The sequence below is a fragment of the Erinaceus europaeus genome, chromosome 2 (genome assembly GCF_950295315.1).
Source record: "Erinaceus europaeus chromosome 2, mEriEur2.1, whole genome shotgun sequence".
Classification (NCBI taxonomy): domain Eukaryota; kingdom Metazoa; phylum Chordata; class Mammalia; order Eulipotyphla; family Erinaceidae; genus Erinaceus; species Erinaceus europaeus.
Genome location: NC_080163.1, coordinates 66430166 through 66457973, shown reverse-complemented (window position 1 = coordinate 66457973; position 27808 = coordinate 66430166). Strand labels below are relative to the sequence as shown.

Here is a 27808-nt window from a genome sequence, read left to right as displayed (position 1 = left end):
AGAACACTAAAGCTTCCTTTGATGTGATGAAGCCAGGTTCAAACCTTGGTCTTAAACATGACCAAACAGTGCACTACTCAAGTGAGCTACTTTCCCACCCCAGGTCAATGTTTTGTAAATGTCTTCTCTCATCCCTTCCTGCAGGCAAGCTAGTGTTGGTTCAATAAACTATTCAACCTTTATTCTGCCTCAGTGTGGATTATAGTGAAGCTCCTTTCAGAATCTCTTTTACAAAAAGGAATCCCAGGGCTGGGGAGACAACATAGTGTCTGCAAGAAAAAACTTTCATGGTTCCAGGATCAATCAATTCCCAGCACCACCATCTGGCTAGAGCTGTGCAGTATCTGTGTGTGTGTGTGTGTGTGTGTGTGGGTGGGTGGGTGGGTGTCTCATTAAAATAAAATGGTGAAGAAAAAAAAAACAAATCCCAGAAAAACTATGACCAGCTAGAAACCATTCTCCTCTTCTGAAAACTTTTCCTCACCTGTGAACTAGCCACTGAGCTGGCAGACCCTCCTGCTTCTGGGCTAGGGCTCCAGTTCTGACCCTTCCTGAGGAATGCAGTCTCAAGTCTGCGCCAGCCAGAGCAAGCGGGGCTCCTGCTGGGGGAGGCCATTCCCTCTCTCTTCCCCCATTTGCAATCTTTATTTATTTATCTTTGAAAGTTGAAGGAACCAGAGCCTGCACCAGGGAGAGACTTGTGGAGCAGAGTGGGGGGGTGGGGAGTGGGAAGCAAGAGGCGGTTGTCTGGGGCCAGTGTCTGCCGCCAACTGGCCACAGAGGGGAGCCACTTAAAGACCACAGTGCCACAGGCCCCAACAGGGCCAGGAGCACAGAGAGAATGTCTCTGTCACTTTAGTGGCCACTTTGGTACCATAATGAAGGATGGGTCTCCATTTTGTTGGGGTAACAGTCTCCTCCAACTCAGAAAGTCCTGTCTCTCAATAGCAAAGGCTCAATAAAGTGGCAGCAAAGGAGAGTAGGGTGATAGCGCACGTGGCGCAAAGCTCAAGGACCAGCTTAAGGATCCTGGTTTGAGCCCCGGGCTCCCCACCTACTGGGGAGTCACTTCACAAGTGATGAAGCAGGTCTGCAGGTGTCTTTCTCTCCCCCTCTCTGTCTTCCCGTCTTCCCTCTGTTCTATCCAACAACCATATCAATAATAACAATAATAACTACAACAATAAAACAACAGGGGCAACAAAAAGGAATAAGTAAATAAATAAAGGCATATATATATTTTTTAAATGGCAGAAAAGTATTTCTTTGTCGGGGAAACTGAAGCAGACACACATCTACTTTCCTGTCCCTTGTTCTCATATGTTATAACAGCTCAACCTAGACCCACCAGCATTTTTTTTTTTCAATCAGAGCACTGGTCAGCTCTGGTTCATGATGGTGCTGGGGACTGAAGCTGGGACCTTTGGTTCTTCAGGTATGAAAGTCTTCTTTGTATAATCATTATGCTGTCCCCCTAGATTATGCAGTCCGGACAGGCAATTTTCAATTTCCTCCCCAGCGGACAAGGTCAGACCCTTCCCCAAGTCACCAGTCTTCTGCCCACAGATGCCATACGTCCCTTCTCCTTTTCCTTTATTCATTCTCCTTTCACAGTTTACATTCATAAAGGAGAGTAGGCAGAGGTACATGTTAACAGCAGAGATTAGATACCCCAGTAAATTAGGGATTATACCCAAGGTCAGACAGCTGCCTAGAACTGGGGGTGGGGTAGGGGGTGGTGGGAGGGGGCTTTCCGGAGTCATTTGTACACAGGGGCACAGATCCCGTCGCTTTTCCTCATTTCCACTGCGCCTCCGCCACAAAATACACACCCAAGGTAGGGAACCACCAGACCTAGCCTGACAGCCTTGGCCTTTGACTCCTCCCTGGTCAGAGGACTTGCACCCCCCTGCCGGGCGAAGTCTCAGGCTTCAACGGCCTCATCCTCATCTCCAAGGATAGAGGAAAGGTTGTGGGGGTATAAGCCAATTCCAGAGACCGACCTAGCACTCAGGGGTGGTGTGTGTGTGTGTGTGTGGGGGGGGTGTTGTTGGGTGTCAAGAGAGACCAAGTCCCAGTACCCCCTGAGTGGTAAACAAAGTTCAGCCACAAACTCAGCTCAGTCTAAGCTCAACAAAAGCCCCAGGGGTGCAGACTTGAAAGAGCGGGCGCGCTGGGAGGCTTTTGTTGAAAGAGATGGGGTGATGGCCTTCGAGGTCTGTGATCGCCAGGGAGAGGAAGAGTCCTGGCTCCCTCGGGGCGGGGGCAGAAGTCTAGGCTGGGGACGGGTGCGGGGCCTCCAGCCTGCGGGCCAGCTCTCGAGGGTGCGGGGCAGCGGCCTGGCTGCGCATCTGGAGGCGCTAGGGCCTCGCGGATGGGGGCGCTGGCGAGGGGAGGGCGCCCTCTCGGGAGGGCGGACCGGGGCTGGCGGCGGCGGGAGCGGCGCGGCGCCGAGCTGCCTCCATCCATGGCCCGGAGCGGCGGCGGCGGCGGCGGCGGCAGCAAGAGCCCCGCGCGGTCCGCTAGGTCCGGGCGCAACGCTCGGAGCGCGGGCTACACGGAGGGCCCGCAGTCGCAGTCGCAGCCGCAGCCGCAGCCGCAGCCGCAGCCGCCGGGGGAGCGGCGCGCAGAGCTGGGGGGCGCGCTCCCGAGGGCCCCCTGAGCTGAGCTGACAGACGCGTCTCTGTCTTCCCCGCCGGGGCGTCCGCCGGACATGCCCCCGGGGCGCGGCGGCGGGGACCCCCGGGCTTGCCTCCGCCCAGGGCCCCCCGCCCCGCCCTCGGGTGCCCAGGGCCCCTGCTGAGCACGCCTCCCGCAAGCTCGGCTCCCTCCCGGCCGGCCGGCGCGCAGAGCGGCCCCAGCGCTGTGGGTCCCTTCGGGGCGATGGGCTGATGGGCGCCCGGGGCCGCAGGATGCTGCTGCCGCTGCTGCTGCCGCTGCTGCCGCAGCTGCCGTGGCTGCTGCTCCTGGCTCCCGAGACCCGGGGCGCGCCCGGCTGCCCGGTCCCCATCCGCAGTTGCAAGTGCTCGGGGGAGCGGCCCAAAGGACTCGGCGGCGGCGCACCCAACCCGGCGCGCCGGAGGGTGGTGTGCGGCGGCGGGGACCTCCCGGAACCCCCCGACCCCGGTCTCTTGCCCAATGGCACCGTGACGCTGTAAGTACCGACCCCCATCCCCAACCCCAGACGGGGCGGAGGGGCGGGAAGTGAGGGAGGGAGTGATGCCGCCACTCGGGAGACCCCAGGACAGGCCCGAGTCCTGGCTCCTGGAAGGGCGACTTAGAGAGAGGTGGGCACAAGACTAGGGCTCTTATCTCTTAGGATTTTGGAGGGGCTTCGGGAGGGAGTGGAGGAAGTGCACCCCAAAGGGAAGCATCGCGGGCTCCCTCTCACCTGCACAGGTAAAGTGCAGGGTGCGCTGGCCGGACGCCCGTGCCCCTGAAGTTTCCAGCCTAGGCTAATGTTGGGGACTTTGGGGGAGCCGGGGTTGGGGAGTGGGCGGGGGGAGTGAGGGGGCGCAGTGAGGGAAATCTCAGAAAAGACCGACGCCCGCGACCCACTAAACGCCGGCGGTTGTTACCCTAGCGGGCTCCCCGATAACCCCGCGGGACTGGAGGAATCTGCGGGCTTCACGCCGCGGGCCTGGCTCCTTCAGGGGCGCCCTCTGCGCTACCCCCGCCCAGCGTCTCCCTAGGGCAAGCTGGGGGGGTCGGGGTGGGGAAGCCGGTGTTTGGCGTGCAGGCAATTGGGGTCGTAATGAAACCCCTAGCATCCATGGCTTTGGGACCCTTGGCCAGTCGCTTGCATCTTTAGAGCGAGCTTTGTGAGGGGTGAAGGTGGGGGGGGGCTCTGCGTCCCTCCTCGCTGGCTCCCGGGGGTCCCTCCCTCTTTTCTCCCGCCGGAGCTTTGCCTTCCGCCTCCGCCCTCCCCACCCCCCATTTGACTTCAGCTCAAAAATTGCGAAGAAGAAACCTGGCTGAGGGCAGGCCACCTCCCAGCCTCCTCTGGTCAGGACCTTATTAAGCACCGATTTGGCTGGTCTTCACAGACCCCAAGTCTCCTTGTTGGGAAGCGGGGTATCTGAAGTCCCAACAAGCGCAGGGAGAACTGGTTACCCCACAGCAGAGGTTTTCTGTTCAGGCCACGTGCTCTGAGCTCCACTCGCAGTGAACTTGTGGGTGGCGTCCTAGCATTGACCCCCGCCCCCAGTCCCCTCTCCTGCCCATCCTGTCCTGGATTCAAGTCTACAAAAGTCACTTCCCCAACCTTCCCCTGTCTTCTTGACCCCAGTGACCACCAGATCCCCGTAGCCCCTGGCCCAGAACTGTGGCTGGCTAGCCCAGTGTGATTGTGTCCAGAACAATGCTGTAAGGCCTCTGGTTGGGTGAGTTCAGAGACTGCCTGCTTCCTGACAGGACGCGGCTGGTCAGCCTCTGACGTTTGCCGCCTGGCCTCCATATTCCCCAGCTGGTGTGTGTGTGTGTGTGTGTGTGTGTGTGTGTGTGTGTGTGTACACTGCTGGTGTGTGTACTGCTGGTGTGTGTGTGTGTGTGTGTGTGTGTGTGTGTGTGTGTGTGTGTGTGTGTGTGTATTGCTGGGGTGGAGGTGCTGTCTGCTCTCTCTTGCCTCTGCAACTCAGGGATGTGGCTCTGGCCAGGGAAGGCAGCTATGGCTACTCATTCCAAGTCCTTCTGAGTATCCACTGGTGTTGAAGGCCCCAGACAGGCCTGGGCATTCCCCAGACCACTCAGTTGTGGAGGAGAAAAATATTTGCCCTGTGGAATAGTTAGGACCAGTGTGTGTGAGTCCCAGAAGTGTATGTGTATGTGTGTGTGTGTGGGGGGGGGGTGTATAATTGATCTTGTAGCTGTGCTCAAGCACGTGTGGGATGGAGAGAGAGAGAGAGAGAGAGAGAGATGGAAGAAGGAGAAAAACATTAAAAGGTGGTTTTGCAGTACATCTTAGAATGATTTGGCAACTAATATGTTCCAGCCATGGCTAATCCTTTCTCATTGAAGCCACTCCAAGCAGAGAGCTGGTCGACCCTTGGTGAAACTTCTTAGTGACAGAGTGGTGGCAAACATTACTGCTAGCTCACCTTCTAGTTCCAGACTATCCTCTAGAACCTACCCCCCCCTTTCTTTTATTTTTCCCCTCAGGACACTGATCTAGTTGGTTTAAGACACATTGCAGAGGACCCTCACCCCCACCCCAAACATGACTGGATATCTCCACAGGGACATGCAACAGGGTTTTCAGAGAGGCCCCTCAGAACTCACTGACTCTCTAGCTTGGAGCATGACTGAATTTCAGCCATCCACTTGTTTATTTACTTAGCTGAGCACTGCTTAGCTCTGGTTTATAGTGGTGCTGGGGATTGAACCTGGGACCTTGGAGCCTTGAGCATGAGAGTCTTCTGCATCACCATTAGGCTGTCTCCGCAGCCTCATGTAGTTATTAGACTCTTGCCCAAGCCTCCACATTATCCTGATCTTGATTGCTGCCACCACCACACCCACCAAGGTGGGTTCTGAAGACAAAAAGAGCTCCTCAGTAGGGTTGGGGGATGGCAGGAGAGGGGTTCTCTTGAAATTCTGTCCTCAACACACCCACCTGGCCCCTAGCCTGTTTCCTGAAGGAAGAAATGGCTGTGAAGAGGCTGCCTCTTCAACTTAGATAAAAAGCAAATGCAAGAGGCTAAGAGCCTCTAAACTTTCTCCCTCCCTCCCTCCCCAAAATCTCCTTAACTCTGCTTAGCCATCCCCCACCACACACACAAACACACACACACACACACACACACACACACACAGATTTCCCCTTTCACCTTTTAGCTTGTCATTGGTGCAAACAACTGGACTTAAGCCTATAGTTCTTGCTATCTCACCTCACCTCTCCCTCCCCCTTCCTCTCAGAATGGACCACCAAGTCCCAGAGCCACTCACACCCACACTCTGCTCTCTGTGGGAGTTGGAGCCTCTGGAGACTCCAGATTCCACCTGGGGAAGCCTGGTAGACACCAGTGCTGGGACACTTCAGACAAAGAATGTTCTAGATAAGATGCCTGTCTGCATGGAGCCTCTAAACAGTTCTATTTACCTCACTGACAGCTCTTCCACCTTCTTCCTATTATCTCCACTTCTGCCTTCTGTTTTTGTAGAGTAGTGCCCTCCCTCCCCTTCCTTTTGCTTTTTTTCTCTAATAGATTTTCAGCTACAGGTTTCCAGGAAAGCAGGACTCTTGGCTTCCTTCCTGATCCCTCTGTCCCACCACACCCCCAGTCTCACACAGTGGGCCAGAGCACTTTCCCTGAGGGGAAAGGTCCCATGGCGGGTGGCATCTGAAAGGAGTACTCCAGTGGGAAAGGAATCCCTTCCCCCTTTTCTCACTCTCCCACTCCCATTTCAACTCTAGGAGTTCTAGTGTGTGTGTGTGTGTGTGTGGGGGGGGGTGATAAGAAGAAGTTCCAGGAAAGGTCTGATTATAGATAACTCCAGAAGGAAATCTCCTATGAGGACCTCCCAGGGTATCTGAGCAGCCTGTCAGAGGAGAGCAACCCATGTCATAAATTCTAGAATGTCCTGCTGCAAGGGGAGGCAAAGATCAGCCAGTCCTGCCCCTAGGTCTGCAGCAGAGCATGCTGAGGCCAAGAAGGGAAAGGGCTGATGTCCAGAGACCAGCCAGCATCAGGCTTCGCTGATTTTGTTCTCTTAGATTTTGTTCCCTTATCCTCAGATAAGGGATCTATGTGTCACCTGATGGGACTTGGGATCCGATGGACACAAGACAGAAGGGGGAAACAAACAAATAAACAAGCCCCTCCTGTTTCTTCCTTGAATGACCTAGGCCCTTTTTGACCTGGAAGCATTCCAAGGCTGGGCTTGGGGGGGAGGGGGTGTTGATTGGAGGAAGGTGGGTCCTTTAGAAGTCACTCTAACTCTCCCAGAGCCCGTTAGCTAGCCTCACTCCACACAGCCTCCCATCTGGGGGCAGTACCCTTCAGGCTGCCCACATGTGTGTGCATGCCTTGCTCTGGTCATGTCCCCTTTGCTGGGAACTTGGTGGACTGAATTCAGATGCCCAGTTGCGGGAGGAGAGCGGCTCAGGAGGCCCCTTACCAGCCTTGGTGCTGGAGCACAGACCACCCCCCCCCCCCACACACACACACACAGCTTTGTATTTCACCCTCCCCCTCAGTGCCCCTCACCAGAATCTAGTTAGAGGAGTCTAGGGCAAAGTGTGCCAACTGCCATGCACATAGCCCAAGGGGAGTGGAAAGATGTTGGTGGGAGGGGAGGGCCCACGCAGGCCTCCCTACCCCCTCAGCTTCACCCCTCTTCCCCCCATATGGTTCTCATAAGGTCTGGGCTCAGAGACAGCAGCCAGAGGAAGTGGCTGTGTACAGAGAGCTTTTGTGAGTGAGAGGTGGGGGGAGGGGGAGAGCCAGAGAAAGAAGGAAAGAGGGAAGAAGGACAGAGGTGAGAGGAAGGCTGGATACCCCCACCACACTCCCTCAACCCCTGGGATGGTGCAGGGGCTCCACTGTTGCACTGAATACGGGCTCCTTTCCGCCTTCCTGGAGTTATCAGACCAGCCTGTCAGAAGAAAGCCACGTCCCTCTCTGCCTCTGCTCACCTGCTTAGAGGAGTCAGGGGCAGCCTAAGAAGGTCCTGGGACTTGGTTATCCTGTCTTTGAGGTTGTCAGGCTCCCCACTGTGCAGGCTGTCAGGGGCCAAGGTCTCAGGGAGAGTGCACTGGGCAGACAGTGGAACCTTCTGGAGCTCACTGGTGGAGTCTTCCTGGTACCAGGGACTGCAGAGGCTGTGGTACTGAGCTCTAAAGACAACACTTGCAATTCACTCCCAAACAGGGTCAGGACCCAGAGCAGGTTCTCTGGGCTGTGTTTTTCAGAAAGTGAACTTGAACCCAAGCACTAGGATTCCCCCAAAGAAATTACTCACTACTATAGACCACTCTTTGGTGGGGAAGGGGGTAACTTATCATGGGAGGTAGGGGTTGTGAATCTCAGATTTTTTTCCCCAAAAAAACACAGGCAGACAAGTATAATTTGGACCTAACTACCAATTGACCCTTCAATTTGGGTCAATTGGGTTTGTAAAGGGAGAGTGTTTCTAAGTTGATGCCACTGGAGAGTGGTGAGATAAGAACCTTTTCCTGGTGGAGAAAAAGCTTCAGCCACCTGAGTTGATCCCTGCCCATCTATTCAATGGATTCTCCTAGCCAAAGCCCAGAGAGGGGAGGCTAGTTCCCCAGTGCTGCACAGCCTGAACCTCTCCGAGCCTCTTCGCCCCCAGGGGTGAGACTGCTCCCATGTCTCCCCAGGGCAGGGGAGGAGAGGGAAGGGAAATGGCCCTGGGCTGAGGAACCAAAAGGAAAATCCGGTGACTGCTAGGAAGGGGCTACTCTAAGGGGCTGTTTATTTTCATTCCCCCAGCCCAGCCGTTCTGTTCTATTTAGAGCTCAGACCCTGACAGGATGAGGCTGCCTCCTCCCCTTCCTCCCTCCTGGGGTGGGGGTGGGGGGGCATCCTTCCCAAACTCCAGAACATTCCTTTGCTTCTAGGACTTGGGGGTGGGGGAGCAGAGAAGGCAGGGAGTGTATCTAACTCAGGCAGCTTCCGAGGACCAGACTTTCCCAGCCCTGGAACTGGGAGAGAAGCAAGGCAGGGAGCAAGAGTTTATGGAAGATGGATGGGGCCAGGTGAGGGGCAGAGGAGCCAATCTGTCACTGAAGAGCTGGGAACTGGGTGGAGAGCAGCCTGAACTTGAGGGGCCAGACATCTCCCAGCTGGAAAAAGAAAGGAAGGTCCTAGTGTCTCCTCCTTCCTCCCGCCTCCCCATACTCCCGCCTCTCCCAGGGCTCTTTGCCTGCTGGGAACTGAGTAGAGAGGCAGAAACTCTCCACTTCAGACTCTGAGGACCCAGAGTGCAGGGTGGGGAAAGACCATCAAAAATAAGGTGTATTGACCTGGAAATGATAGCATATTGGACACACGCATGAGGTCCTGCATCCCCAGCACAACATATGCTGGAGTGATGCTCTGGTTTTAACTGGTACATCTCTTTAAAATTTTTTACTTATTAATGAGAAAGAGAGAAGAGGGGAAAAAGAACTGGAGTATCACTCCACATGTGTGTTGCCAGGGAACAAATTCAGGACCATATGCTTAAGGGTCCAACACTATCCGCTGTACCACCTTCCTGGTCACCTCATTAATAAATATTTTAATAATATTGATTATGTATGAGAGAGACACCAGAGCACTACTGAGCTCTGGTTTATGGTGGTGCTGGGGTTTGAACCAGGGACCTTGGAGCCTCAGGCATGAAAGCTTTTTGAATAATCATTGTGCTGTCTCCTCAGCTCCACTAATGTATCTTAACTTGAGTTTGGCACCTTAGACTACTTGGCCATCCTGACACACTCACTAAGCATCTTAAAAGATAAGGTGTAAGGAGTTTTTTTTTTTTTCAAATAATATGATTTTTATCAGGCAGAAAATGGCATTAAGTTGCAATCCACTTAATTTGCACCCTGCTTTTCAGTCCCAATGCACTTAGAGCTCAAGTTAGAGTCAACTTTGAAGACTTTTTGATATTCCTCATTTTTTGTCTGTTTTCTTTTTCTTTTTCCTTTAGTTTTTTTATTTCATTTTTTTCTTAATGATTTAATATTGGTTTACAACAAAGTTCTTTTTAAAATTTTTTAAATTAATTTATTTTCCCTTTTGTTGCCTTTGTTGTTTAACATTGTTGTGGTTACTGATGTCGTTGTTGTTGGATAGGACAGAGAGAAATGGAGAAAAGAGGGGAAGACAGAGGGGGAGAGAAAGACAGACACCTGGAGACCTGTTTCACCACTTGTGAAGAAGCAACTCCCTTGCAGGTGGAGCCGGAGGCTCAAACCACCGGACTCCCTACAGCAGAGTTCTGTGTCCCCATTCCCTCCATTGGAAACTGCAGTGGTTCTCCCAAAGTCACAGTGACTTATTTCTATGACTATCTGTCTATCTATATTTTTTCTATGATTCTGTCTTCTCTTCCTTTATAAGTCACACTTACACTTAATACTAGTTCCAAATGTCTTTCCCTTTTTGCTCTTCTCTCTCTGAGTAGGTGTAGGAGTTAATCCACACCTTTCTTTTACTGAGAAGCACTTCCTTCCAGAGAAGTGCTGACCCACCCAAAGTCACACAGCTCTGTCACACCCAGGGCTCTTCTCCTGGTCCCTCAGTCTCTCCCTTCACTGACCACAGGTGCCACCACCACTGGGGACCAGACAGGAGAGATGCAGGAATCCGTTTCCTCCACATGGATACTGGAGCCAGGGAAAAGGAACACTCACCCGTGACAGCCTAACAAATGCTAAGGGGCTTAGGAGGGTTCATTTGTACAGAACCATTGCAGAATAAAGTCAGATCGACCTGGGGAATGTGAAACTGGAAGTCTCTAAAGGGTTCTGTATTCTCTGTTGTACTCCAGTAGACAGCTCTGGCATATTCAATCCCATATGGAGGAGGTATCCTATGAGATCTAGGGCCAGACTATCTTGGAGGGGACAGGTACCCAGGGAGGGGTACAGAAGAAAGCTGCCCACTGGCTTGGGTGTGAAGTCTCTGCTCACTGGCCACCCCACCTTCCACAGAGCTCGGTCCCTCCAGACACCCATCCATTCAGCCAGCACCTGCTGTGCTCAGTGCCTGCCCTGGGGTCTTACAATCTCATCGGGAGACTGGACCCTGACCCACAGAGCAGGCAGACCCAGGTCCTGGGGTTCCCAGGGAAAGCTACTGGGGTAGAAGATGAAAGGACTAATTTATACTCAGGTATCAAAGACCAGCAACAAACTAGTCCTTTCAGGTTTATTAATTTTAAAAAGAAACCTACTGGGAGTTGGGCGGTAGCACAGCAGGTTAAGCACACATGGCTCAAAGCAGCCAGAATAGCTAGCGAAGGATCCCATTTTGAGCCCCCAGCTCCCCATCTGCAGGGGAGTAGCTTCACAAGCGGTGGAGGTGAAGCAGGTCTGCAGGTGTCTATCTTTCTCTCCCCCTCTCTGTCTTCCCCTCCACTCTCCATTTCTCTCCATCCTATCTAACAACAATGACATCAGTAACAACAATAATAATAACCATAACAACAATAAACAAAAAAGGGGCAACAAAGGGGGAAAATAAATAAATATTAAAAAAGAAAAATTAAAAAACAAAAAAGAAAAGAAACCTACTTTCTTCATCCCCAAAGTGGGCTCCCCAGGGGTGAGATTTTTAACCCATGCATAGAGGACTTTTTTAAGGTTTATAAATGGGGAAGGTAGCTTCTCAGCTTCTTCAAGTGCAAGCAATCATTTCTTTCTCCTTTTTTTTTTTTTTTTCATTTTTCTTCTTTTGGTGGTGAGATGGGTTACTGGGTGATTACAGTACAATTGTTGACATATGGATTCAATTTCTAATCTCCCCATGTTAGGTATCAGAAAAACACTCTCAGCCTCAAAGCCCTCCGCTGCACCCCCCTCCAACCCCTTCCTTTTCATCCTTCCCCAGAGACCCATGTTTTGTTGCAATATATCAAACCCAGTCCAAATTTTACTTTTTTTTCCCTTTCTGATCTTGTTTCTTAAGTTCCACTTATGAATGAGCTCATCCTTCGTTCTTCTCTTTTTGGCTTGGCTCACTTAACATAATTCCTTCAAGTTCTATCCAAGATGAGGCAAGAAAGATGACTTCATCATTTTTAACAGCTGGATAGTATTCCATTGTGTATAGATCCCACAACTATTTTTTTCCCTTTTTTTGCCACTCTTCTATTGTTAGGCATCTGTTGCTTCCAGGATTGTGCTATTACAAATTGTGCTGCTATAAACATAGGGGAGACTTTCATCTGATCTGACACCTCTTCTTGCATCATCTGTGAATGAAGGTTGGAGGGTCCCATGTCTCAATTAGACTGGCAATACTTGTGTGTTGCACAGGTCTAAGTTCCTGAGAGATGTTTGGAGGATTAATGAATGAAAGTCCTAGTGTGACTGATGACTGGACTCTGTTCCCTGTGCTTAGGTTGGGTGCTTCTTCCCGCTACTCCAATTCCCATCAAGGTACTCCAACCTCCTGCCCTCAAAATCCTTAGTGCCTTCCTCAGGTTTCTGCCTGTCTGATTCCAGATTCAATCCCCAAGCCAAAGTCCTTATCATCCCAGCCTGTGTCTTGGTTCCACCTGCTCACCACCAAGAAAGAGTGTCATCATGGTAAAAGCAGGTTGGAGGACAGAGACAAGGGGGCCCCCTCTGTAGAAGTCAGCATCAGACTGTTTCTCTTTTGGCCTTGACCTCTGCCCTGCCAGGACAGCCTAACTTCAAGGCTGAGGTCAAGACCCTCCACAGCTCAAGGATAGAAAGTCCTACCTGTGTCTCCTCTGTTAATTCAGTTCTTTTCTTCAATTACTATTTAATTAATTTATGTATTAGATAGAGGCAGCAGAGAGAAATAAATAGAAAAGGGGATAAAGAAAGGGAAAGAGAGGGAGTCTGGCAGTAGCGCAGCGGGTTAAGCTCACATGGCGCAAAGTGCAAGGATCGGCATAAGGATCTCGGTTCGAGCCCCCGGCTCTCCACCTGCAGGGGAGTCACTTCACAAGTGGTGAAGCAGGTCTGAAGGTGTCTATCTGTCTCTCCCCCTCTCTGTCTTCCCCTTCTCTCTCCATTTCTCTCTGTCCTATCTAACAACAACGACATCAACAACAACAATGAAAAACAACAAGGGCAACAAAAGGAAAAATAAAATATAAAAAGAAAAAAGAAAAATAAAAAGAAAGGGAAAGAGATAGAGACACCTGCAGCACTGCCTCCCCAATCATGAAACTAACTCCCACTCCTCATACCCCTCTCCCCAGGTCTTGAACCTGAGTGCATGGTAACATGTGACCTCAACCAGGTGTGCCACCACCTGGCTTCTCTTTCTTTCTCTCTTTTATTCCTTCCCTCCTTCTTTCTTTCTTTTCCTCTTTTTCTGTCCCTTTTTTCTTTTTCACCAAAGTATTGCTCAGCTCTGGCTTATGGTGGTGCAAGGGATTGAACCTGGGACCTTGCAGCCTCAAGCATGAGAGTCTTCTTGCATAACCATTATGCTGCCTTTCCCATCCTATTAGTTCAGTTCTGACTGGACATTTTCCCAAGTAGGGGAAGGATTCACAGGGCAGCTCAGGAGGGTGCACACCACCTCCCACACTTGCTCCAAAGTTCACGTCCCCTACAGTCAGGCTACATGGACACAAAACCAACCACAAGAGCAGCCTTTAGCATGGGGGTGTGGGGTGTCAAACAGTTCCCCAGAACAAAAAGGAGTTTTCAAGCCATGAAACATTTTACTTTATTTTATTTTATTTTACTTTATGAGAGAAAGGGAGGGAGATAGATACATAGATAGACAGACAGACAGACAGAGAAAGGAACTGCAGCATCTAAGCTTCTTTTAATGTGATGGAGGCAGGACTCAAATCTAGTCTTGCACTTGGCAAAGCCAGGGCACTATCCAAGTGAGCTATTTCACCAGCCCCAGGGTCTCATTTTTGAAGATCTGAACCTAAATGCATCCATGTCCTTCATGAAATGTAACAAGGATTGATGATTGGCATGTTGGCTGCCATTTAGCAAAGCACGTATTCATTTCAATTTCATAGAGTTCCCCCCCCTTTAATCTCCAAGGCAGTGATTATGTCGTAAGTTTCAGACATCCTTCGGGGCCCTGAAATTGCTCGAAGGCGCTGGGCATGGTGCCTGCAGGAATGGCTGGGAGTCCAGCTAAACCTCAGTGATTCAGGGGAGGGTTGTGGACATGAGATTTTTTTTTTCTTCTTTTTGGAACCAACAAGCGGACACCCCTGCTTGCCCTTGCCAAGGGTTTCCCTGAGATAGCACTATTAAGGTATCGGCAACAGGGACTGAACACAGGGTGTTCCCAGCCCAAGGGGGGAGCTTGCCCTCTACCTAAATTTTGGGTCAGACTTCTTGCAGAGAGAGCATAGCTTTCCAGGGGCCAGACAAGTCCCTTGTGTCTGTGTATGTTGGCGCGGGTTGGGGAGGGGTGGCTAGCATGGGTGATTTTGGGCAGTGGCACATGTGAAGATCATTGGGCTCAGGCATGTGCTAACCCCTTCTCCCGGCCTCACAGTGTGGTGTCCGTATGACCCCTGCAGGGTCATCTTTGATGTCGGGCTGGGAGTTGGTGAGTTCCTGTGGCTGCCCAGTGCCCACAAGGCCTCTCTGTAGACTCCAGCCACTCACCCCTTGGCCTGTAGCCTTCTCAGCAGTAACTTTGCTTGCTTCTCTCTCCCAAAATGAAAACATGGCAGGGAGAAAGTTTTGAAATGGACTCAGTGTTAGCCAGATTTCTGACTCTAGGGACTGTCCCCCTTCCTGTGAAAATCCGATGTTATGGGGGTGGGAGGGAGGGAAGGAGGAAACGAAGAAGCTGAAAATGCCTGGCTGAGCAAGTCAGAGTTCTGTGGGCTGGAGAATTGTGGAAGAAATCCACCTGATTGCATCCCTGCATGGCTGTAGGTGACAGTCTGGTACAAGCTGAGGAATTGTCTGTCTAGGGTTTTTTCCCTACTTTATTGGGAGCTTATGCTTTATAATACAGTTGTTGACACATCAGTAAATCACTCATCTTTTTCATAATAGATGTCAGCAAGACACTCTCTCCCCCAACCTAGGTCATTTTCCACCATCATGCACCAGGACCCCAGAGCCACTCTTGCATCCCTTACCCTTCTTCCCAGAGTCCTTTGCTTTGGTGAAATATATTTATTGTTATCCTATCTATCTATCTATCTATCTATCTATCTATCTATCATCTGGGGCTTCACTGCTCTGGGCTGATGTTTCCAGATAGAAAAATAAAGAGGCAGAGAGAGAGATGGAAGGTGGTCTGGGAAGTGGCACAGTGGATAAAGCATTGGACTCTCAAGCATGAGGTCCTGAGTTCAATCCCTGGCAGCAAGCACATGTACCAAAGTGATATCTGGTTCTTTCTCTCCTCTCTCTCTCTCTCTCTCTCTCTCTCTCTCTCTCTCTCCTCTTATCACTCTCATTAATAAATTTTTAAAAGAGAGAGAGCGCGAGATGGAAGGAAGCCACAGTACTGAAGCTTCCTTCAATGCAGTGAAGGCCAAACTTGAACCTGAGTCTTACATGCTGCAAAACAGTGTACTGTGCACATGAGCTATTTTTGCCAGCCATCTGTCTAGATTTAAAGGTGAAAGAGGGAGCTGGGCAATGGTGCACCTGGTTGAGCATACACAGTACCATGTGCAAGGACCTGGGTTTGAGCTTCCAGTCTCCACCTGCAGGAAGAATGCTTCACAAGTAGTGAAACAGGTCTACAGTGGTCTCTTTCTCTTTTTCTCACCCTTTCTATCTACCCTTCCTCTCTCAATTTCTCTAGATTTCTCTCTCTGCCCTATTAAATAAAAAATAGAAGGAAACTGAAGACAGAGAAGGAGAAAAGAAAGGCCACTGAAGGCAGTGGGTTTGTAGGCCCAGCACTGACTTCTAGTGATAACCTTGACAGCAGTAAAATAAATAAATAGGGGAGTCGGGTGGCAGCACAGTGGGTTAAGCGCAGGTGGCACAAAGCACAAGCACCAGTCTAAGGATCCCGGTTTGAGTCCCCAGTTCCCCACCTGCAGGGGAGTCGATTCACAAGCCACGAAGCAGGTCTACAGGTGTCTATCTTTCTCTCCTCCTCTCTGTCTTCCCTTCCTGTCTCCATTTCTCTCTATCCTATCCAACAATGATGACAACAATAATAACTACAACAATAAAACAACAAGGGCAACAAAAGGGAATAAATAAATAATTTTAAAAATAATAATAAATAAGCAGGGGCCAGATGGTGGTGCACCTGTTTGAGTGCATATGTTACAATGCTCAAGGAGCCACGTTTAAGCCCCTGGTCCCCACCTGCAAGGAGAAAACTTTGCAAGTGATGAAGCAGCGCTGCAGATATCTCTCTGTCTTTCTATCTCTCCCTTTCTTTTCAATTTTTGACTGTCTCGATGTAATAAACATAAATAAAGATAGAAAATAAATAAATAAATGCAACAGAGAATGGGGAGATAGCATAATGATTATGCAAAGAGTCTCACACCTGAGGTTTCAAAATCCAAAGTTTAATCAACCACACTGCTATAGGACAGAGTTGAGTAATGCTCTGATAAATATAAAATAAAATAAAATAAAATAAAAATAAAATAAAATAAAATATGGTGTTGGACTATGGAGACAACATAATGGTTATGCAAAAGACTCGTATGCCTGAGGTTCTGAAATTCCAGGTTCAGTTCCCAGCACCACTATCAGCCAGAGCTGAGCAGTGCTTTGGTGTAAAGATTTAAAAAAATGACTAAATAATAATCAAATGTTAAAGATAAATGAATAAGTAAAGGTGGCCGAACTGTCACTGTGTCTCTAGTACTGGACAGAACCACGGAGCCAAGGCTCCCTCTTTCCTGGCCTGACTGCTTTGGCTGCACTACCCAGTTCCCTCCCAGGAGAGGCTAGTGTGTACGGAACATTTTCTTCCCATTAGATGGTGTGTGTGTGTGTGTGTGTGTGTGTGTGTGTGTGTGTGTGTGTGTGTGTCTGTCTGTCTGTCTGTCTGTCTATCCAGCCCATCTCCTACCTACCCATCACAGCTCCAGCCAGAATCAAGCACTTTCTGACCCCAGTGGCTCTTCCCCCAGCCAGATCCACAAGGGCCACCTAGCCCAATACAGATCTCTCTCTAAGTCTATAGTATCTCCAGGTCTATAGTAAATTTCCTCTGCCCATTATAAGTTAAGGCCTCCAAAGCCAGTGCTGGGTATTTCAGGACTGAATCTTAGAGATAGTTGCTGAAGTCAGTCTAGTATAATTGGAAATGCCATGAGAAGGGGCTCTTTTTGTGAAGAAGAGTAAAACCCAACCCGCCTGGTATCCCTGCTTTTGTGAGTGGATTAAAGGGTGGGATGGTCAGACACATGTTTTCTTCAACAAGGAAAAAAGCCTCACTGCAAGACTTTCACAGCTGGAGGTTGTACAGGGAACCACCCTAAAAGTAAAAATGCCACTAATGCCCACCCTCTGCGTCCCAGCTCCCAGCATTAGATCTTCCTCAGGGTAAGAAGGACAGGGCCTGCAGGGGGCCTGTGCTCAAGCCAAGGTTGGTGGGATATGAAGAGATAAGCTATTCAAGGGGCCAGGTGGTAGCACACCCACTTGAGCACCCACATTACCATGTGCAGGGACCTGACTTGAAGTCCTGGTCCCTGTCTGCAGCAAGGAAGCTTCACAAGTGGCAAAGCAATGCTGCAGGAATCTCTCCCACCCCCATCTCTTCCTCCTCTGTTAATTTATTTTTGTCCTGTCAAATGAAAGGAAGGGGAAAATGACCAGGTGAAGTGGTAGATTTGTCATGTAAGCACCAAGCCCCAGAAATAACCTGGGTAATGAAAGAGAGAGAGGAACAGAGAGACAGAGAAAAAGAGTGTTCAGAGTCAGAGATGCCTCCTCATCTTGCTTGGGGCTATACCAACACACACACACACACACACACACACACACACACACACACAAACCCTTAGTTGCCTCAGTACCTCTCAGGGAAAGAAGCTCAGGGGAAAGCCAACAGCCTTCCTCACTCCAGAGCATTTGTAATAAAGCCACTCTGAACTGAGATGTTTGTGGAGAGTAAGGAACACACCACATTCCTAAGACAGGAGTGACAAAAGGCAGGGGCATCTCAATTGCTCAATAATAAAGTTGTATTTTGAGTACATAGAAATAGTGTTTTGAGTATATTGGGTTAAGTGACATATATTATTAAATTAATTTAATCTGGTGATCTGGGGGTGGCACAGTGAATAGAACATTTGAACCCTCAAAGATGAAGGCCTAAGTTTAATCCCTAGCATTGCATGTGCTAGAATGTTGCTTTGATTCTTTCTCTCTCATAAATAAACCTAGAAAAAAATCTAATGTTTAGTCTTAAAAAATCACTTTATTGAGGGGGTAATTTTTAAATATTTTATTTATTTGTTTGTTGGATATAGACAGAGAGAAATTGAGAGGGAAGGGGAAGACAGATAGATGATTGATAGATTAGATAGATAGATAGATAGATAGATAGATAGATAGATAGATAGCAACCTGCAGCACTGCTTCATCTCTCATGAAACTTCCCCACAACTGGTAGGAACCAGAGGTTTGAACCTGTGTCCTTGCGTATTGTATGGAGGAGGGGAATAACTTATAAGAAAGTTGTTGTCACATGTGTACACTTACTTACCTCCCATGTAAGTATCACTTTTTTTTTCCTTATTGGGGGATTAATGGTTTACACTCAACAGTAAAATACTGTAGTTTGCACATATGTAACATTTCTAAGTTTTCCACAGAACAATACAAGCCCCCCCCCCCCACCTAGGTCCTCCTCCACCATCATGTTCCAGGACCTGAACACCCCCCCCCAACCCCAGAGTCTTTTACTTTGATGTAATATACCAAATCCAGTCCAAGTTCTGAGTAGCCACTGTTTAATGTGGCAATTAGTCCCTTTTTTTTCTTATTAAAGTAGCATCAACTTATAACCCTGTTTAGGCTTCACTGTATAGCATTACAAGTCAATAGCAGTACACATTACATTTTGTTTGTCACCAAAAACCCAGTTTCCATCCTTCACCATACAATTACCCTCTTCTGCTTGATGCACTTCCCCTCTTCTCCCTTCCCAGCTGGTACCCTCTATTTTGCAGACTGTTTTAAATTACATGTGCAGCTTGCTTTGTGTTCTGACTGGTCAGCTCTGGTTAAATAATTTGGGGTATGTGAAAGGGGCTGTTTCTCAAATTAGAAATCCAGGTTTTCATCTCAGGATTTTGACAACTTGGTAAACTTTTTAATATCCTGTTTTCAGTTTAATGATCTTAGAGCCTTTTAAAATATCTTTTGCTAATATATATATATATACATATATATATATATATATATATATGATAATTCTCTATTAAAAGGTATCTTCACAGTGCTAACATGTTTCCTTCCTAAAGTCAGTGTTTCTCAAATTGAGATCCTCAAACATATTTGTAGGAAGTATGATACTTTATTCTGGCCCTTTGGCAGACCGCTTTAGCTCTACTCAAATTTGAGAAGTAATGTTCTTAGGACTCCCTTTATAGTTAGGAGGGAGGGACATCTCTGGGAAAGATGCTTGGGGTTAGGGAGTATGTTGAAAGTGATGTACTGTTCCCCAGGAGGTGACCTAGTGGATAAAGTGTTGGACCCTGAAGCATGAGGTCCTAAGTTCTTTTTTTAAAATTTTTTTTTTATTATTTATTTTCCCTTTTGTTGTCCTTGTTTTGTTGTTGTAGTTATTGATGTTGTTGATGTCCTTGTTGGCTAGGACAGAGAGAAATGGAGAGAGGAGGGGAAGACAGAGAGGGGGAGTGAAGCGACTTACCCTGCAGGTGTGGAGCCAGGGGCTCAAACCGGGATCCTTATGCCGGTCCTTGTGCTTTGAGCCATGTGTGCTCAACCCGATCTCTCACTATCTCTCTTTCCAACTTTCTCTATCAATAATAAATCATAAACCTGGGGCCAGGTGGTGGTACAACTGCTTGAGTGCACATGTTACAGTGTGCAAGAACCCAGGTTCAAGCCCCCAGTTCCCACCTGTAGAGGAAAAGCTTTGGGAGCGGTGAAGCAGGTCTTCAGCTGTTTCTCTTTCCCTCCCTCTTCCTCTCTGTCTCCCCCTACCCTCTTGGTTTCTGGCTATCTCTATCCAACAAATAAGGGTAACAAAAAAAAAAAAATAGAAACATAAAATAATTGAACAATTTGATAAATTACAAAATAAAAATCAATCATAAACCCTCTAAAAATATGAAATGGATGCCCTTTCTCCAGCCTTTGTTCCAACTTTCCATAACCTCCCCACCCCCCCACCCCTCTTAATTTCTCTGAAATTTAGCTGAACTTCAAAGTCTGGGGGAGCATGAAGGAAATGAACTAGGAGTGAGGTGCAAAGGGCTTTCATTGAAAAGTCACACCATCCAATATAGCTGTCATCACCAAAGGGGTCACCCCAGACCTACCAGAGACAATGAGATCTGAAGATCTCACACAATTAGGATTCATCACCACCACCACTGCCTCTAATGAAAAATAAATCTATTCCAGGGGGCAGTGAAATAGTTTACCTGGTAGGCCATCTGCCTTGCCATGTGCCTGGTTCATACCACATGAATATACTACTGACCCTGAGGGAGAAGCTTTGGTGCTCTCAGTCTGTCAGTCTGTCTCTTTATTAAAAAAAAAAAAAAAAAAAAAAAAGTCTGGGGGTTGTATTGTTATGTGGAAATGGAAAATGTTGTGCATGTACGAACTGTTGTGTTTTACTGTTGACTGTAAATCATTAATCCCCCAATAAAGGAATTAAAAAAAAAACTTCAACTGAAGCAGTGAAATAAGGCATGCTTTAGGCCCCTGCTAGTCAATAGTAATTGAATCTATTCTAATCCATGGAATGAAAATAAAGGGCTTCATTAAAATTTTAATTGTTCATGTAGTGATTGCTGTGATGGGCTTTTTAACCTTTTAAAGCTTTAAAAAAATTTTTTTTTGATAAGACAGAAATTGAGGGGCAAGGAGGATAGAGAGGGAGAGACAGAGAGACACTTGCAGTACTCCTTCACCATTTATGAAGCTTTCCCTCTGTAGGTGGGGGCTAACTTATGCACTTAAATAGATGCCCACTGTCCAGTTCCCCTGCACTTTTTGATTTAAAAAAAGAAAGTTGTATTTGTTGGGCTGGTGAAATTGCTCATTTGGAGAGTGTGCTGTTTTGCCATGTGCATGATCCAGCTTCAAGTGTGGCCCCCAAGGCATTGAAGGAAGCTTTGGTCCTGTGGTCTCTATCACTCTCTTTCTCTGATATATATATATATATATATATGGTAAAAAAATTATTTATTAGTGTAGAAAAAAGAGAGAGAACAATTGCATCACTCTGGCACATGCAATGTTGGGGATCAGACGGTGGGGGGGTGTAGATAGCATAATGGTTATGCAAAGAGATTCTCATGCCTGAGGCTCCAGTGTCTCAGGTTCAATCTCCCATAGCACCATAAACCTGGCACATGCAGTGTCGGGGATCAAGCTTGGGACTTCATGCATGAGAGTTCAATGCCTTGTCCATTGTGTTACCTTCCAGGCAATATGCTATGCTTTTTTGAAGTGTGTGTGTGTGTGTGGTGAGTATCACTTAGAGAAACCCAGCATTCCCCACCCCTAACCCTCCACCCTGTCCTTTTTCACACCCTGCTGGGAGAAGACACTGTTAAAGAGACCATTGGGTGGGTATCTATCACCAGAGGGTAGGAAGAATCTGTCTGAACTGGATAGAAAGAAGGAAGTAGATAACTACTCCACCCCTTTCCATTTCTCCTTCTCTTCCCTTCACCTGGTCTGTTCTCTCTGAGCCTCTTGAAGACGGAGTAACTAGAAGGTGGGATATCTGGGGCCCTCTTACTGAATATTGCCAGATATTCCTATAAGCCTTGGAGCAGGTCTTAGGACAGCCTCTCCTGCCTTTCCTCCCACCCTCTCCTTTACTTCCCAGTCCAGACTGTCCACTCCAGAGAAGGCTAAGGCCTGCACCTTTGGGCTTTCACAGCTTTCCCACCAAGAGCAAAGAAGGGAACTCCTCTGCCTGTTCCCAGGGCTGGCAAGAGTCTAGAGGGAGAGAAGGAGGGAAAGGAGGAGGGAGGGAGAGAGAGAGAGAAAGAGAGGGGGGTAGTTCATTAAAGCTTTTATATAAGCAATTAATTCCTCAAGACGAGCCCTTTGATGGATCTGGAACTCCCTCCTCCCAGGGGGGAGCCTGGTAAAGAAAGACTGAGCGGGTGGGCGGGGCTGGTTCGCTCAGCCTGGGGCCTCTTTCCTTCTCCCTAAACACCAACAACAAATAAACAGAACTCCTAGGGGGCCCCAGAGGGGTTGAGACTAAGGCTGAAGAGCCTGGGTTTCCCCAGGCCCTGAACTCTAGCAGCTTTTTAGTCAATACTGTGGCCAGCTTGTGGAGCTGAGCACTTGGGCCCACAGGGTGGGGTGCCTTTGAGGACTGGGAGTGGCCCCCTTCCCGAGAGTCTACGCTGCTGGGCTTGCTGCTCCACCAAGCTAGCTCTGACCCAGTTCAGGACATTCTCCCCAGTACTAGCCTCTGTTGGACTGACTGACGGTTTGAGCAAGGCTGAGCTGTGGACAGCAGGAAGGGGGAGTCTGTGGACTCAAGTTCTGGGTTCCACGGTGGGAATAGGGTATCACTAGCCCCTCCCTGAGTACATAGCTCTAAGTCTGATGAGGGCAGAGGTGAAATGTTTGATTCGGCTCTCAGTGGGCAGACCAGTCTGCCTGAATCATTTGCTGGATCCTCCCTAGAACCTGGAGCAGAGGGTGGGATTGCAGCCTTGCATAACTTCAGAGGGTGCCATTTTTAAAAATAAAGATTTTATTTATTTATTTATGAGAAAGATAGGAAGAGAGAGAGAGAGAGAGAGAGAAAGAACCAGACCTCACTCTGGTACATGTGCTGCCAGGGATTGAACTAGGGACCTCATGCTTAAGAGTCTGATGTTTTATCCACTGTGCCACCTCCCAGACTTCAAGGGTGCAATTTTTTTTTCCAGAAGGCAACATGACCCTGTAGGTGAATTTAGCCCCCAATCCACGCACATTTCCAGCTTGTAATGGCATATTCTTCTGTCTGTTCTCTCTGTCCCTTCAGGCTCTTGAGCAACAACAAGATCACTGGGCTCCGGAATGGATCCTTCTTGGGACTGGCCCTGCTGGAGAAGTTGTAAGTCATGGGGTAGAAGTGAGGGGTTGGGAGACTATGGGAAAGAGAGCATTCTAGGGAGAAAGAAGGACCCCTCAACCAGTCAAACTAAAGAGGACCTAGAGTCAGACCCAGGGGTCCAGGACTTAACCACCAGGGGGAGGACAGCAAGGGGACCATTCTTCACCAGGGACTGCAGAGGAAACAAGGGAGACTTCATAGGTCTGGGTAGGCATGGGGCTGAGGGAAGCTCATTAACGCTCTTTAATGAGCAATTAGCCATGAGGGCTGAGCCCCTAAACTGGCCCCTAGTTGAGGGCCCTGAATAAAGAGGGCAAAGAGAAGGTTAGTGTGACTGAGGTCTCTTTTCCTCTTTCTCTAAAAAACAAATCAACAAACACAGACCCACCAGGAGCCAGAGCTGAGGATGGGGAGGTATCATATCCACATTTCTCCCACCACCACACTCGTTTAGAGCTTTATCCCAGGTAACTTCTGTCCAGCTACCCTCAGGCCCAGCAGGCTAGCACTGGACTCAGGCAGACAAGGTCCCTGTTAGCTCCAGAGATTGTCCCCACTTTTTTTTTTTTTAACCAAAGCACTACTCAGCTCTGGCTTATGGTGGTACCAGGGATTGAACCTGGGACTTTGGAACCTCTGGCACTAGATTATTTTTGCATAACCATTATGCTATCTACTCCGGAGGTCCTTTCTAACTCAGGAACCTTCTGGCCTGGGAGTTACCTCAGTGGTGGAATGCGGGCCAGGTCCAAAGTGCAAAGCTGGGTGCTGAACAACCCAGAATCATGAATATTCTCAATCTCTCTCTCTCTCTCTCATAATTCATTATAAGTAGTCAATTAGATATGCCATTTAAGAAAAAACAAGGGAGTCAGGCACAGTGGGTTAAGGATCATCAGCGTAAGGATCCCAGTTTGAGCACCTGGCTCCCCACCTATAGGAGGGTCACTTCACAGGCAGTGAAGCAGGTCTGCAGGTGTCTATCTTTCTCTCCCCCTCTCTGTCTTCCCCTCCTCTCTCTATTTCTCTCTGTCCTGTCTAAGAACTATGACATCAATTAACAATAAAAAACAAGGGCAACAAAAAGGAAAATAAATAAATATATAAGTATAAAAAAGTTTAAAAAAATTGAAACTAAAGTGGAGACCTAACCAGACCTTGAACAAGTCGTTTAACCCTCCAAGTGAGAGGATTAAACCAAGCCCTCTCTAAATTCCCTGTTCAGTTAGCACTAACTGATGTTTCAACAGCTTTGGTTCATGTCTCTACTTTGAAGATCTAAGCCTGCTGTCTTTGCTTGACACTAATTCTTGCTTTTTCCCTCACCTCCCACTTCCTCTCTCTCTTGTCTAGATGGGTACCCCAAACTCTTCTAGCAGGACCTCTGTTCCTTCCCAGTACTATTTCGTCTGAAGGATTTGAGTTAGTGGAAAAGATGCAAAAGAAAAAGGGGTGACTCCTGCTCTCAAAGAGATAGTGATCAGGGGCCAGTGATGACAGCAGACAAGGACTTAAATATCAGAATGATGTGGAGTGAAGTTTCCTTAAAGTAAGTCAGTGAAGACTGGCAGCCTATCCACTAGCAGTAGATAAAGTGTTGGACTCTCAAGCATGAGGTCTAGAGTTCAGTCCCCCAGCATTGCATATGCCAGAGTGATTCTTTCTCAGTCTCTCTCTCTCTCTCTCTCTCTCTGAGAAATTAATATTACAGTGAGGGTGGGGGTAGAAGCATAATGGTTATGTGAAGAGATTTTCATGCTCAAGGCTTCAAAGTCCCATGTTGAATCCCCCACACCACCAGCACTATAAGCCAGAGCTAAGCAGTGGTCTGGGAGGGGGGGATTAATGAAGACTGGAAAATTCAAGGGGACCAGAGATTCAGTATCTACATAGCATATGATTTAGAGCCTTAACAACAATATTATGAGGTCGCTCTGATACATCCACTAACAAGAAAGACCCCTCCCCTCAAGCCCACCAAAGTAGCATGATGCCCTGGCTTAGTGAGTTGGAGTAGAAATGAGCCAAAGTCACAGGTGAAGCAAAGGGAAGAACAAGTTTTATCTGATCTGGGGGTGCCTTGGGAGTGGTGAGAAGTGAAGCAGTGGAGATGGATCTGAGGATGGTAACGTGCCAGTGACGTGGTCTCTCTGGCCATCTACTCTGCAGCTTAAAGCTGAGATAGATGGACAAGGAAAAAGACCAGCAATCGGCTGCTATTTGAACATCTCACTGGGTGGCTCAGGTGGTGGCACAATAGATAAAGTGTTGGACTCTCAAGTAAGAAGTCCTAAGTTCAATCCCTGTCATTGCATGTGCTAGAATGATGCTCTGGTTCTCTCTCCTCCTCCTTTTTGTGCTCTCATGTTAATAAATAAGTCAAAAGAAAAGGAGAGGGGAGGGGTAGGAAGAGGAGAGGGGAGGGGATGGGAGGGGGGAGAGGAGAGGAGAGGAGAGGAGAGGAGAGGAGAGGAGAGGAGAGGAGAGGAGAGGAGAGGAGAGGAGAGGAGAGGAGAGGGAAAATTACCTTGGGTTCCAATGCAAAGGGGAGGCAGTTAGTATTCAGGAGTTCTGACTCCTACACTGTATCCAGACTTGTCCTTAGAGAGCTGAGTGGCAGGAAACCAGATGCTCCTTCGAGGGATCTTTGGAGGAAGACAAACCACAGCTGCCTCCAGCCCTTTGCCCTGCCCCACCAAGCCAGTCACCACCCAGCCACACTCCCCTGACTTAACCAGACATCCGACTCAGAGCCTCTGACACCTTGCCGCCTTTACCCTCTGGCTTTATCAGGCTAAAACCCACTGGGTCTTCCTCTTTCTCCAGGTCTCTGGGTGGCGGGGAAGGGGTGGTGGTAGATTTTTCTGCTGAAAATGAAAAGATAGCTCTTTCCGTGCAGACATACTCCTTTCACCAGCCCTGGAGACTCAGATCTCTATGAGGCCAACACAGTGGAGGCATAGGAAGTAATCAGAGAGAAATGGGAGAGCATTTGAAGAATAATGAGGAAATGCTAAGGCTGGTTATCTGGACGGGTGTGCTGAGCATAAGAAAAAGCTCTAGACTGGGTTAAGCACACATGGCATGAAGTGCAAGAATGGGTAGAAGGATCCTGGTTCAAGACCCTGGCTCCCCACCTGCAGGGGAGTCGCTTCACAAGCAGTGAAGCAGGTCTGCAGGTGTCTTTCTCTCCCCCTCTCTGTCTTCCCCTCCTCTCTCCATTTCTCGCTTTTCTTCCCAACAATGACGACATCCATAACAACACCAATAATAACTACAACAATAAAACAACAAGGGCAACAAAAGGGAAAATAAATAAATAAATATTTTTAAAAAAATTTAAAGTCTTAAAAAAAAAGAAAGAAAAAGCTCTAAACTAAAAACTCACAATTCTGACTGGGAGCACTGTTGTCACTCCTACTTTTTGTTTTTTGTTTTCATGTCTTATATTTCACCACTCTAAGACAGCTTTTTTAGATCACAGACAGACAGACAGATGGACAGATATACATACATTACTGAAGCTTCCTCCAATGAAGTGGGGGGGCAGGTAACCTCAAACCTGGCCATGTACATGACAAAGCAGAGCACTACTGAAGTCTCCAGCAAGCAAGCAATATTGCCTGTCACTCCTTTTAGAGTTGTTTATTGAGCCTCTTCTATGCACCAAATTCTGTTCTAGTCCATGGATGTGAATATTAGTAAATAAATAATTTTATAAATTGATTTAGGAGAAAGAGAGAACCAGAGCATCACTCTGGCACATGCAATGCCTGCCAGGGATCAAAGTTACAAGCTCAAACTTGGGACATCATACCTGCAATTCCAACACTTTATCCCCTCCTGAGTAGAGTGAATTTTAAAAAATATTTTATCTATTCATTCTTTTTGCTTTATTTTTTAAAGATTTTATTTATTTATTTATTAGAAAGATAGGAGGAGAGAGAGAGAAAGAACTAGACATCACTCTGGTACATGTGCTGCCAGGGATTGAACTCAGGACCTCATGCTTGAGAGTCCATTGCTTTATCCACTGCACCACCTCCTGGACCACATCTATTCATTCTTTTTAAATGAGTGAGAGATACAGAGAGAAAGATTCAGAGAGCGAGAGAGAGACCAGAGTACTACTCATCTCTGGCTTATGGTGGTGCTGGGACCTCAGCCATGGGCATTAAAGTCTTCTACATAACCATTATTCTTGTCTCCCTGGACCTTCCCTTCTTCTCTTCTCTTCTCTTCTCTTCTCTTCTCTTCTCTTCTCTTCTCTTCTCTTCTCTTCTCTTCTCTTCTCTTCCACCCTTTCTTTCTTTATTTAGTTTTATTTTAAATTTTAATTTACTTATTTATTGGATAGAGACAGAGAAATTGAGAGGGGAGGGAGAGACACCTCCAGCCCTACTTCACCACTTGGGAAGCTTTTCCCCTGCAGGTGGGACAAAAGACTTGAGCCTGGGTCCTTGTGCACTGTAATGTGTGCACTTAGCCTTGTACTCCACTGCCTGGCTCCTCTTCCTTTCTTTTTAAGGGTTTCACTGAAAAGGTGACTGAATCACCTTAAACTGGAGGGAGGGTTGTGGAGGGACAGAAAGAGTAAGCAGTAGCAAAAGAGAAATAAGGTGATTCATATATGTATCATGTGGTCAGCAAAATAGCTGACCTAGATAGCATGCTGCCCTGCTGTGTGTGAACCAGGTGTGGACCTAGTCCCAGTCACACTGAAGAAAGCTTTGGTGCTGATCGTTCTTTTTCTTTACTTTTTTTTTTTTTGTCATCTCTGGGGCTTGGCCACTCCAGGCTAACTTTTTGGAGATGGAGACTGAGAAAAGGGAAGGAATCACAACACTGAAACTTACTTCAATGAAGGCTCAAACCTGTGTTACACACTTGGCAAAGCAGCA

At 48.1% G+C, this 27808-nt stretch overlaps 1 protein-coding gene across 3 annotated transcripts in view; it reads left to right on the top strand.

Moving 5' to 3' along the window:
- Positions 1–2891: 2891 nt before the first annotated feature.
- The window catches only part of ADGRA2 (adhesion G protein-coupled receptor A2), a 66930-nt gene continuing 42013 nt past the window's right edge, over positions 2892–27808 (top strand). For 2 of the 3 annotated variants that reach the window (XM_007516693.3, XM_060182673.1), the window contains exons 1-2: positions 2892–3154; positions 22836–22907. In XM_007516693.3, coding sequence (XP_007516755.1) covers positions 2892–3154; positions 22836–22907 — 335 coding nt within the window. The remainder of the gene's footprint in view (positions 3155–22835; positions 22908–27808) is intronic. The other variant, XM_060182668.1, reaches the window with a different exon arrangement.